Source organism: Pagrus pagrus (genome assembly GCF_965226575.1).
Source record: "Pagrus pagrus genome assembly, chromosome: 9".
NCBI classification, from domain to species: Eukaryota; Metazoa; Chordata; class Actinopteri; order Spariformes; family Sparidae; genus Pagrus; species Pagrus pagrus.
In genome coordinates, this window is record NC_140193.1 from 16809411 (window position 1) to 16820859 (window position 11449).

Consider the following 11449-nt stretch of genomic DNA (forward strand, 5'->3'; position numbering starts at 1 on the left):
ATTTTGGTGTCATCAAAGGGCTAAACCTGTCTGAATGAGGGGAAAGGGTGAAATATTCTCATCAAATAACATTTCTGGCACTGAGCTCCTAACACCGGGTTATGCATCCTGGTGCTGTCTTGTGAGGCTAAATATAGACAGAGGGTAGACAGAGGGTAAATTATTATCTACAGTGATTATATGAATCACAAAATTGAGAATAAAATCTTCTTGGCACTCTATATCATACCGGCGACTGATCTCCTCTGTTGAAATACGTATTTTAAGTTTAAAGTATGGTCCAGCGGAGCCTGCAGAGAGATGAAATCAAGGTGAGCTCCAGACTGACAGGTTGGCTGATGATTGATGAAGAGAATCACAATGCTGAGCAAGTTTATTTCAAATTATTTGATAAGAGCCGCTGCTCTCCAGAGATATTCAGCTACATATACATTAATCTACTCTTCCAGCCCATGTTCTTTATAGCACTGATGATGTCCCTTATTATCGCTGTTTGATCACAGAGACCATTTTGTTCTGTCACAACGTCCCTGGCTCTCGTTTCTGCTCTGACGTGATTATACGATCAAATCAAGAGCAGCTTGGATCTGAATAGAAAACAACTTCTAAAATAAAGCTGAGGTTACCACTGATCTTGCTCAGCTCTAAGGGTTATAGATGGTGACAGGAAGTTACAGGCGAAGAGGCTCATTACTCATCTTCAAGGTAATCTAAGGTAGTGTTGTCTAAGTGTATTTATTCTAAAAAAACAAACAAACAAGGCCTATGTAGCAGAAAAATTAAATTTAAATGTAGAATACCACATTAAAAGTGTTGAGCTACTGATGCATTTCAACATCTTGATGTTCATATTTCATGAGCTTATATCGTGTTTTCAATTAATGTTATTTGAAAATGAATGTTACATGTAGTAGTAACATCAATCAGACAGGAGCAAAAAGCATTTTCTACAGACATATTTCGGACTGAAGGTTACGGTTGATCGGAGACACTCAAGTAAAGTAACAGAACCTCAAAATTGCACAGTGGAATTGTACATAACAAAAGTAAACCCCTACATTTCTTTCCAGCAAAGAACTTGAATCAGGCTTACAGCACAAAAAAATACTTGACACTTGGCAAGACTCCCTTAAGATTTGGTTAGAACGAATTGAGCAGAAACGTTCAGATCTCAAGTTCTGACAATCCCAAAAACACAAAGGAAAAATAAAACAGTCCTGCGAATGACTTCCAATTCACCAATAAAGACGAACCTTTTGGGCAGCAACTCTGTGATTTTGTTGGTTTGTTACAGGACGCCCTCCATGTCGTTTTGGGAAATGCAGAGAATCAACCTATTACTGAGGTTTCTTCCATTATTTCCCCCTACTACAAGTGTTGTCTTAGGACCACACAGTAAAATATTGAAGGTGCACAAGGTGCACTACTGCAGATTGTGACATAAGCCCACTTACAGGACTATTCTTAGTTAAAGGCGCACTATGCAGCTTTGGAGAAGACATTTAAACTCAGAATTATTTTTAATATTAATGGGGCAGTTATACAAACTCAGACATGGTTACTTTTCCATAACTGAATAATCAAGCTGTTCTCAGAGGAAAATAAGGTCCCCAGAACACTGTTTGAAGCTAGAAAGGTGGCAGGGTCCGCCACTTATAAACAAAGTAAAACAGTATGAAACTGTGTTGTCCTTTAAGCTCAGTTTGTTTATTCAGTTTATTCATGAAAACAAAGAGTTTTTTTATTTAGTTTGTTAAGGCAATGAAGATCTTTCTTTTATTTTACCCAAAACTACATTGTGCACCTTCAATACTTTCCTGTATTTGAGGTACTTCACATGCACACATGCAAAGGAAATTGCAAGAAGTGAACCTGAGGCATTTAAAAGAGTTTAACAACAACTGTGCCCTTCAGCCCTACACTTATTCATAAACCTGTGTGATTATCAGTCTGATCTCCAAACAAGGGGGCCACTGTCATCCACCACAGAGGGTTACACCACAGCGGAAGTGCTGAGAACCAGGAACAGCGAGCAAAACACCGCACTGTGTGATGATCAGGTGGAGAGTCACCTGCTAGCGTCGACCGAGCACAGCTAGCCCAACCTGACAGACACACTCAGGGAGACATGGGAGGGTCTCAGAGCGTCGACATACCTGGCGGAGGGACTGAAGGGTACCACGTCCTCACGGTACGAGCGGTCCTCATTTGCCGGCGGCGTGTTTACCGTGAAGGTTGTCTGTTAGAGAGGAGAGAGACCTGCTGTTAGCTGCAGAGAGGCGGAGGAAGAGCTAGCTAACGTCTTCGCTGACTAAATGTTGATATTTACATTCATTTAGGTGCAGGTATTAAGAGAGGGCCCCGGAGATGGGTCGCTAATTATTCAGCCTGATAGCTCAACGTCTCTACCTTTAGCTAGCTGTTATGAATATGAATGTGTGTGCACGTTTTAGTCAAACTGTGGTTTAGATGTGCTGAAACTGTCCTTATACATCCCATTTCATATATTAGTTAATCTGTCAGGTGTTTTGAAGCTACACGAGTTCACATGGCTCGACATGGTTCATTAGTATTCAAGCATATGCTGCGGGTAACAACATCAGAGGATTTCTCTCTTGTCGGAGCTGTCAGTGAGCGCCTCTTTGATAAATCAATAAACCACCTGAATAACCGGTGTGGTTACTCTTTATATGAAAATGGGTGTGTACCTACATTTAAAAAAAAGGTAACATTTTCCTACTCTTTACCACTGTCATATGATCATTTTTCATTTTTATGTACTCTTGCTGTTAAGTTTGCTTTCCTCCCAGATCAATATCCAGATTTTCAGAAGTAATTATTCATAAAATAGTGAAAATGGGCTTGACATCTCCCTAAAGCCAAGGTTGAAATACTCGAGTAGCTTATTTTGACTAATCAACAGTCAAACCAAGAAGAGGTAAATCTACAGAGAAGGGGAATCCTCTAAGGAGAAAGTGTACAAACCCTGATACAGGACACAAGCTGACAAAAAGCTGGCAGTCTTGCAATAAAATCTATTTTTATATTACAATAGAATAGACTAGTCCAGTGATGAACAGGGTGTATTCCACCGCTCACCCAATGTTGTCTGGGATTGGCTCCAGCGCCCCATGTCCCTGCAAAGGATATGCGGTCACAGACAATGGATGGAGAGAGAATAGAATAACTTTATTGTCCGGCCGGAGCAGGAAAATGGTCTCTGGTCTCCCCCCGGAAAATACAAATACAAACATGTCCACATGATTAAAAGCAAAAACAAGACACATCACATCAATAAAACAAAGATCTCCCAACCTATAGTGTTCAGCTTACACTCTCATATTTAATTCTACTGTTTTTGTTTGACTAGATAAATTACATTTGGCATTTTCTTTGCCAGAGGTATTCTGTATTATCGCCCTGAATGGAGCAGCTCAAACTCAGTGTAGAGGAGGTTTGTTTTGTCATTTATAAGTGTTGCTTTCACCGCTCAACAATCTGAATCTTAATATATTTCATATATAATTAAATATATACAAGTTACTGTCATAGTAGACAAAGACAGCCAGCAAATGTTCACACTATATATATATAAATATATATATATATATATATATATATACTTAAAATATCAATGAATGCATGACTCATGATGATTTAATGCATGAGTTAAAACATCTAACGACTGATAAATCAAGTTACTATGACTTATGTGAGTAGTTCACATTTAATAGATAATCAGTTATGTAAATTCACTGTTACTCTGTACATTAATACACATGCATGAAGTTAAGGATTTCAATTACTAAAAGTTTTTTTCTGTAACTGGATGTGTATTTATGTGTATTATGTAAAAGTTTGCATCTGAGAACTTTTTGGGAAAATAAGTATTGAACATTTTTCTCAGTAAATATATTTCTGATGGGGCTATTGACATGAAATTGTCACCAGATGTCGGTAACAACCCAAGTAATCCACACATACATATATAAGAAATCAAAACATATAGGTCCATAAATTAAGTTATGTGTAATAAAGTGAAATGACAAAGGGAATAAGTATTGAACACATGATGAAAAGGAGGTGCAATAAGGCATGGAAAGCAAAGAAACCAGCTGAAATCTGTCAGTGTTTATAAAGCAATCCTCCCCCCTATCAGTGCAAATCAATATCAGCTGGTTTAGTCCTAATTAATGGCCTATAAAAAGGTTTCTCATTACCAAGGTGTCACACAATGGGCATCTCATGATGGGTAAAAGCAAAGAGCTCTCTCAAGACCTTCGCAACCTTATTGTTGCAAAACGTACTGATGGCATTGGTTACAGACGTATTTCTAAACTCCTGAACGTTCCAGTGAGCACTGTTGGGGCAATAATCCGGAAGTGGAAAGAACATCATTTCAACATAAACCGGCCACGACCAGGTGCTCCTCGCAAGATTTCTGACAGAGGAGTCAAAAGAATAATCAGAAGAGTCAAGGACCACAGAAAGAACTGGAATAAGCAGGTACAGTTGTTTCAAAGAAAACAATAAGTAAAGCACTCAACTGCCATGGCCTCTATGCATGCTCACCGCGCAAGAATCCATTGTTGAAGAAAAAGCATGTTGAAGCTCGTTTAAAGTTTGCTGCACAACATGGTCAGATGAGACCAACATTGAACTCTTTGGATGTCATAGCACACACCATGAGAAATGGCGCTGCACATCAACCCAAAAACACTATACCAACAGTGAAGTTTGGAGGTGGGAACATCATCGTGTGGAGCTGTTTTTCAGCATATGGTACTGGCAGACTTCATATAACTGAAGGAAGGATGAATGGAGAAATGTGCCGAGACATTCTTGATAAGAATCTGCTGCCATCTACCAGGATGCTGAAGATGAAACGAGGGTGGACATTTCAGCAAGACAATGATCCCAAACACACAGCCAAGGAAACTCTCAATTGGTTTCAGAGAAAGAAAGTAAAGCTGCTAGAACGGCCCGGTCAATCACCCGACCTGAATCCAATTGAAAATCTATGAAAAGAATAGAAGATCAGAGGTCATAGAAGAGGCCCCAGGACCCTTCAAGATTTGAAGACAGTTTGTGTGGAAGACTGAGCCAAAATCACACCTGAGCAATGCATGTGACTAGTTTCTCCATACAGGAGGCGTCTTGAAGCCAACAAAGGCTATTCTACTAGTATTAAATAAATTTCAATACTTTTTCCCTGTATCATTCCACTTTATTACACATAATTTATGGATTGATGTGTTGATTTCTTTGTATGTGTGGTTTACTTGGGTTGTTACTGACATCAGGTGATGATGTCATGTCAATAGCCCCATCAGACATATATTTACTGAGAAAAATGTTGACGTGAAGTGTGAGCTATAAACATAGAGACATAGAAACTTCATCAATTGTTAATGGTGAACAACAGCGATTCATGATGCCTCATGAAACACATCATGAGGCATTACTTAAGTATATGATCTGTGTCCTTATTATAAAGTGATTTTACTTTATTGAGGTTCCAGATTCCTGATGAGTTGTCTTTGTGGGGGAAAAAAAGTAGGCTTTCACAGTTTCAGCATCAGTACAAATGCTTTGTTATTTCAGAGTCTGAAGACAGTGTAGAAAAAAGGTTTGCATCTGACTCAGCTGTGCAAAAAGCTCCACTGTTTAACTGCTGTCTAATTTGGGACTGGTTCTCAAACCCCTGAGCGTGAAAGGGTTTTGCTGAGTGGGAGCTGATGGCTGGCTGCAGCAAGTCTGTCTGTCATCATCCAAAATGGATGAGATGAGAAAATGTTTGTGCAGCGTTCTTTTTCATTTAAGTTTTGTGAGTCAAAGAAAAAATCTGCTAAGCCTGCCTGTGTTGTGCTCATGTTGTAATGTAGTAATGATGTTTACCCTTGGTAATGGATGTGCTGCTTGGTTAGGAAGCAGTGGCACATGTTGTGTAGTAGATCAACCTGATCGGTACTGATACCAGTATCAGTTCAAAATGTGAATAACCCTAGTTATTCTTATTAAAGGGCCAAATGTGTGCCAAGATTCCCAACATTGTTAGACCACCAGCAGTCTGATGTTGTACACAAAATTCTGAATCTACCAACTGCATGTTGCAACAGAAACGAAACCCATTCATTCAACAGGGTGATGTATTTCCAGTCTCCTGGCGTCCATTGTCCTGTGTTTATGATGCTGTATTTTACAGGTGCAAGAGAATTCCCCCGGTCACCGTGCAGGACTGGAGCCATTCTTTGATTTTATCATTTCTGTCTGTGACACCAGACTGGTAAGTTTACTGTAATGGCAAAAATAAAACTTGCTGTAGCTACTGGACCTGCTTTAATAAGTCTTGTATAGTCTCATGAGTGTTAAGGAAGAAGATTTTAATGTTTTGATCTCTGACAGAACAAGGACAATGACACCCTAAAAGAGCTGCTGAAGATGAACGTGGAGAGGCCCGTCAAGATGCTCTTATACAGCAGCAAGACGCTGGCAGTGAGAGAGACCACCGTCACACCCAGCACCATGTGGGGCGGCCCAGGGCTGCTGGGGCTCAGCATTCGCTTCTGCAGCTTTGAAGGAGCCAATGAGAATGTTTGGCACGTCTTGGTGAGTGTGGCAGTTTGACACACAATAATTTTGAATGGTTCTTACATTCACGCTGTTCAGATATATGATTTTTGGATGTTTTTGGGATTATATGGGTTGATAAATACTGTTTACTGAGCATCACGGATTTGGTAGAATGTTTTATATCTAAATTGTAGGTGTATTGTATTTTAACTCCAAATTGTTCCTGGAAAAATTAAAGGATAGAGAAGTCTACAATCCAATAATTTTGGACTTTAATTGTCTAAAGTATGATTTTGAAAGGGCTTGAAAATTGATTGGATTATGAAATTAACACTACTTTTTATAAGGTTTCATTAACTTCAGTCTCGCTTCTAAATGTGTTTTTTGTATTAATCGCACTGTAAAAAAAACAACAACTAATAAGTAATATGTTAAAGTTGTTTCTGTCAACGTCACCTTCATTTAATATGGGCAAGTTCAATAGGACCTGGCTCTTACTACTAGACTTTTTTGTCCAGTATGGACGTGAAATAAATTGTCAAAATAGTTAAATTGAACTTGCTGAAACCTGCAGAAACCCTGTATAAGTTATCACCTAATAAGTTTATGCATGTTGTTTGAGTCCAGGAAGTTGAGCCAAACTCCCCTGCAGCCCTGGCTGGTCTGAAGGCCTACGCTGACTACATCATAGGAGCCGACGCCGTCATGAATGAGGTACTTGCTTTGAAGATTAGTAGCAACGCTGACTTAAAGTTGGCCACATGTTAACCTGCTGTGCGTCTTCGACAGATTGAAGATCTGTTCTCCATCATTGAAACGTATGAAGGGAAGGAGCTGAAGCTGTACGTTTACAACACAGATGCAGACAACTGCAGAGAAGTGCTCATCACTCCAAACTGTGACTGGGGTGGAGAGGGCAGGTATGACAGTGAGCAAGGAAATCATCGACCTGAATTTGATTTCTGTTGAAAGCTGGAGAATTGATTACATTTTTTTTTTATTACATGTGTAAAGAAGGAAACTAAACGTCTTGCCATTTGGATCCCTTTTAGAGGTTATGGTTGTCATTTCAACTCCTCTGTAATGCTCCTGTGAAATGTTTGGACATTATCCCCTCACAGTATTCTCTCTCTTCAGTTTAGGATGTGGTATAGGCTATGGCTACCTGCACAGAATACCTACACTTCCATTCTCAGAGGGCAAGAAGATCAACTTCCCTGCACACACTCCCAGTGAACCAGCTCCTCCACCTAAAGATGGCTTCACCGAGGTAACTCAGCATGTTAAACAAAAAAATAATCACATCCAGACGAAAACGTTATTTTGGGCTCCAGGTGTTGTGAACGTTTATTGAGATGAGGTCATTTTGGTTATCAGGTCCATCTCTCTGCTGTCATTCCAACCATTCCAGTTGCTGTGTCTTCTTCTGCATCGACTGGGTTAGAGCAGCCTCTCGCCGGCTTGTCAGTCAGCTCTGACCCGACTGCTGTCATTAGCGATCTACAGACAGGTACATTATCATCTCGAATTGTTCAAAACATCCTGTTTAAATTGCTGTGAGGTTGTCCAGGTTATTTGCAGATAAAGTCAAACGTATGAGGAAAACCCTAAATCATTTATCATCAAGATGGTGCTTGAAGGGCTTGAGGTTTGATCAGCCAGGGATGTCTGCCTTCTCTTCTCTGTTTTAGGAGTTCCTACTGTCCCACTGACAGTCCCCTCGTCACACAGCGTCCCCATGTCTGTCAGTCCTGCTGCTACACTACCAGGTGAGTAGGCTATAGCTTCCTAAATCTGGTGCCAAAACCAGCTACTCTCTGAAAGCCAAACTTGCGTGACACTAGTCTGCTAACCTGTCGTTTTGATATACAATATTTATTGCACAGGTTCAACGCCCTTCCCTGGAGGTCTTCCGGGGGTCTTGTCACCTGGAGTTGGATTACAACATGCAGGTATTGTTTTAATCTGTGGAGTGTGCTTGAGTTATTTGTAAATAATCTTAAAGGGTAAGTCTGGTCATAATGTATATTTTTCTTATTGTGCACAAATCACATTAAAAAGACCAAAGCCAATGATTTAATTGTACTAGCAAGTACTGCATGTGTAGCCAAAGCCAGATATAACTAATTTGAGTTCCATAGAGCAACACTGATGTCCAAAAGCTATAGGAAACATGAATGAGCCACACTGTTGCATCAGTGACATTTTACCCTCATAGAGATGTACATGGGTACTATAGATTATTTTGATTTACCCCCATTTACAGCATCGTGCTGCCATAAATACTCAATCTAAAATCTGCAGTTTATATAGTTATAGTTCAACAAATGCATTATTTACTTGTTTGTCTAACACTTACTACAAAAAAAAAAATAGGTCTGCAACTAGTATTTACTTGGTCGATTAATCGATTAGTAGGGTCTATAAAATGTTAAAAATGTGATCAGCGTATTCAAATGTCTTGTTCTCGGATGTGATTCAACTAGGAGCTAATTAAACCTTTTACATTTGCATTAGGGCTGCATTGAATAATTGGTTTGTGTAATTTTTTTAAGGTAAATGTAAAAATTCCAGCTTCTTAACGTTCAGTTTTCTTTTACTCCTAATCGAAAATGTTCACCAATTTATAGTCTAAACAACTAATCGATAAATCCAGAAAATAAGACAGATTAATCAACAATGACAATTAGTTAGTTTTAGCCCATATTTGCAGTGTTTAACATTACACACATCTTCTCCAGGAAAAGTCATACGACTTACAGATATTGATGTGATTTATGGTTTAAAACTTGGTAGTTTATCACGACATTAGAACAAAGAACAATTGGCAAAAAGAAACGATGAAATGGGTCACTTTACTGTAGGTAAGGACACCTATACAGTATTGGACACAGTTTTGTTTGTGTTGTGCTCTGCAGGTCTCCCACCTCTCACCCTTCCAGGTGTGGTCCCCAGTGTAACTCTGCCACCGCCTGACTTTGTTCTTCCTCCAATCGCTACTAGTGCAGCTCCTGCCGTTACACGGGATACCAAGTTTCCCTCTCCTACCCAAAACAACAGTACACTGAATAAAAGCCCCGTCCTATCATCAGTGACCACCTGTGAATCAATAAATATCCCAATGACTGCAGACTCATCTTAGCAGAGAGCACTTTTAAAAGGTTGTCAACTTGCTCTTAGGTCTTTACTCAATCCAACCAGTCTGTAAACTGCAGACAGACTGCTTCTACATACCGTTATCATTATAAGTACGTATCTTGATGATACATTTTGTTCTCATATGCAGCAAGTTTTCCAGTGAATGTGTGTCCAGCAACAGCAGTCCTTCATCTTGAAAGCAGCTTGTTGATGGCAGAAAATGGAAAATTACAAGAATAATTCAAATAAACTGTTGCAGAAATAATTGACAACTCAATCATAGTAATAGATGTGATGAAATGAATTATGGGGACTCAAAAACAAGTGAGAAATAACATGGCTCAGAAAAAATGTAAATATGTGGGAAGCCGGTTTCTTTCAAGTGTGCAGGTCAGTATTTTCTTTCTTGGTCAAACTACTACTGAACCCCTGACGGGTCACGGTAGGAATTTTTCCACGGACTTCCTTTTGTGTTCCCTCATCATAAGGTCTGCGTTCCCCCTGATCCACAGGAACCGTCTTTTAGTCCAGCTCCCTCACAATACACTCTTAGTTCAGGGAAACATTCTGCAGATAATGCAGATACGAGATGTGAATTTGAACTTCAAGGCTCATTGCTCCTTTCAAAAGGCCAAGCTCCACCAACTGTATGTGAACACAGCTGCTGTGGACATGGTTACTGCTCAGACTGTGGCTGCTTGGATCTATGATGCTGTGTATGTGGCCACTGTGACTGCTCCTAATAACAGTCAAAACATGGGATTTTAACTCTGCTTCTGTCACAGATGACAAATATGTTTAGAGCTGCAATGATTATTTGATTACTCAAATAGCCGTTTACTACAAAAAATAATTGCTGACTATTTTGACAATCGATTTATCAGTTTGAGTAATTTTAAAATTTGAGTAAGTCACAAATTCTCAGATTCTAGCTTCTGAAATGAATGTTTTCTGGTTTCTTTACTCCTGTAGAGCCAGTAAACTGAATATCTTTGGTTTATGGACAAAACAAGACATTAGGAACATCTTCTTGGGCCTTGGGGAGACGCTAATCGAAATTCTTCACCATTTTCTGCCATTTTATTGACCACAAAACTAATCTCGAAAATGATCGTGAGTTGCAGCCTTAAATGTGTCAACCACCCAACCACAGGAGGGGTGCAGAGATACAGTTCAACTGCAACGCTCAGCCAGTACTAGCATGTCAATGTACTAAACACACAACCCTTGCATGTAGAGGGTGTTACAACCATTGAACATGTATGTGTTACTCCCATAATCCACAGGCAAGCGATGGCTATAGCGAAAATCTCAGCCAGTCTCGATCACCCTCAGCCGCTAGCTCTCCTAGTTATTTACCAGCAGCAATGATAGTCTTGAACCTTATCTAGCACCATGATGTGGTCTCAACCAGAGCAGCTTTATCATAATACAGCTCAGCCTTTTTATATGGATCAGAGGGAGTGCAAAACTCATGAGGCAACATAAAAGGATTTCACAAATTTAAAATAAAAAGATTGATGAGGCAGTAACTTAAACTACATAAACTCACTTTCCTTTAAGCAGGTTTGCCTTCTGCAGTGCAGTCGCCATTAAAAAACGGTTTTGGTTTTGTATAATAATCTGTAAAGTGAGATATTGTTACCTTGATTAAACTGATGTATTTTCATTATCTCAGCCTCTGGTCTGCTTTTTATTTTTATGCCCATCTCTTCAGTGGTTCATGTTGTGTGCATCT

The 11449-nt window shown here is 39.5% G+C and overlaps 1 protein-coding gene across 1 annotated transcript; it reads left to right on the forward strand.

Annotated features, from left to right (window-relative positions):
• The first annotated feature begins 1980 nt into the window (after positions 1–1980).
• On the forward strand, positions 1981–10404 carry LOC311263054 (Golgi reassembly-stacking protein 2-like). The gene is made up of 10 exons (XM_084362909.1): positions 1981–2191; positions 6206–6286; positions 6406–6609; positions 7201–7287; positions 7363–7493; positions 7711–7843; positions 7951–8083; positions 8265–8342; positions 8460–8525; positions 9492–10404. Exons 1-10 carry the CDS (start codon positions 2129–2131, stop codon positions 9713–9715), a joined length of 1200 nt encoding a protein of 399 aa, XP_084219035.1. The 5' UTR covers positions 1981–2128; the 3' UTR covers positions 9716–10404.
• Positions 10405–11449: the final 1045 nt, after the last annotated feature.

Excerpts from the sequence above, each read along its gene's own strand:
- LOC311263054 (XM_084362909.1), top strand. The coding sequence starts at position 2,129 with ATGGGAGGGTCTCAGAGCGTCGACATACCTGGCGGAGGGACTGAAGGG. Across the intron at positions 8,084-8,264 it reads CATTAGCGATCTACAGACAG|GAGTTCCTACTGTCCCACTG; the intron begins GTACATTATCAT and ends TCTCTGTTTTAG. Across the intron at positions 8,526-9,491 it reads AGTTGGATTACAACATGCAG|GTCTCCCACCTCTCACCCTT; the intron begins GTATTGTTTTAA and ends TGTGCTCTGCAG.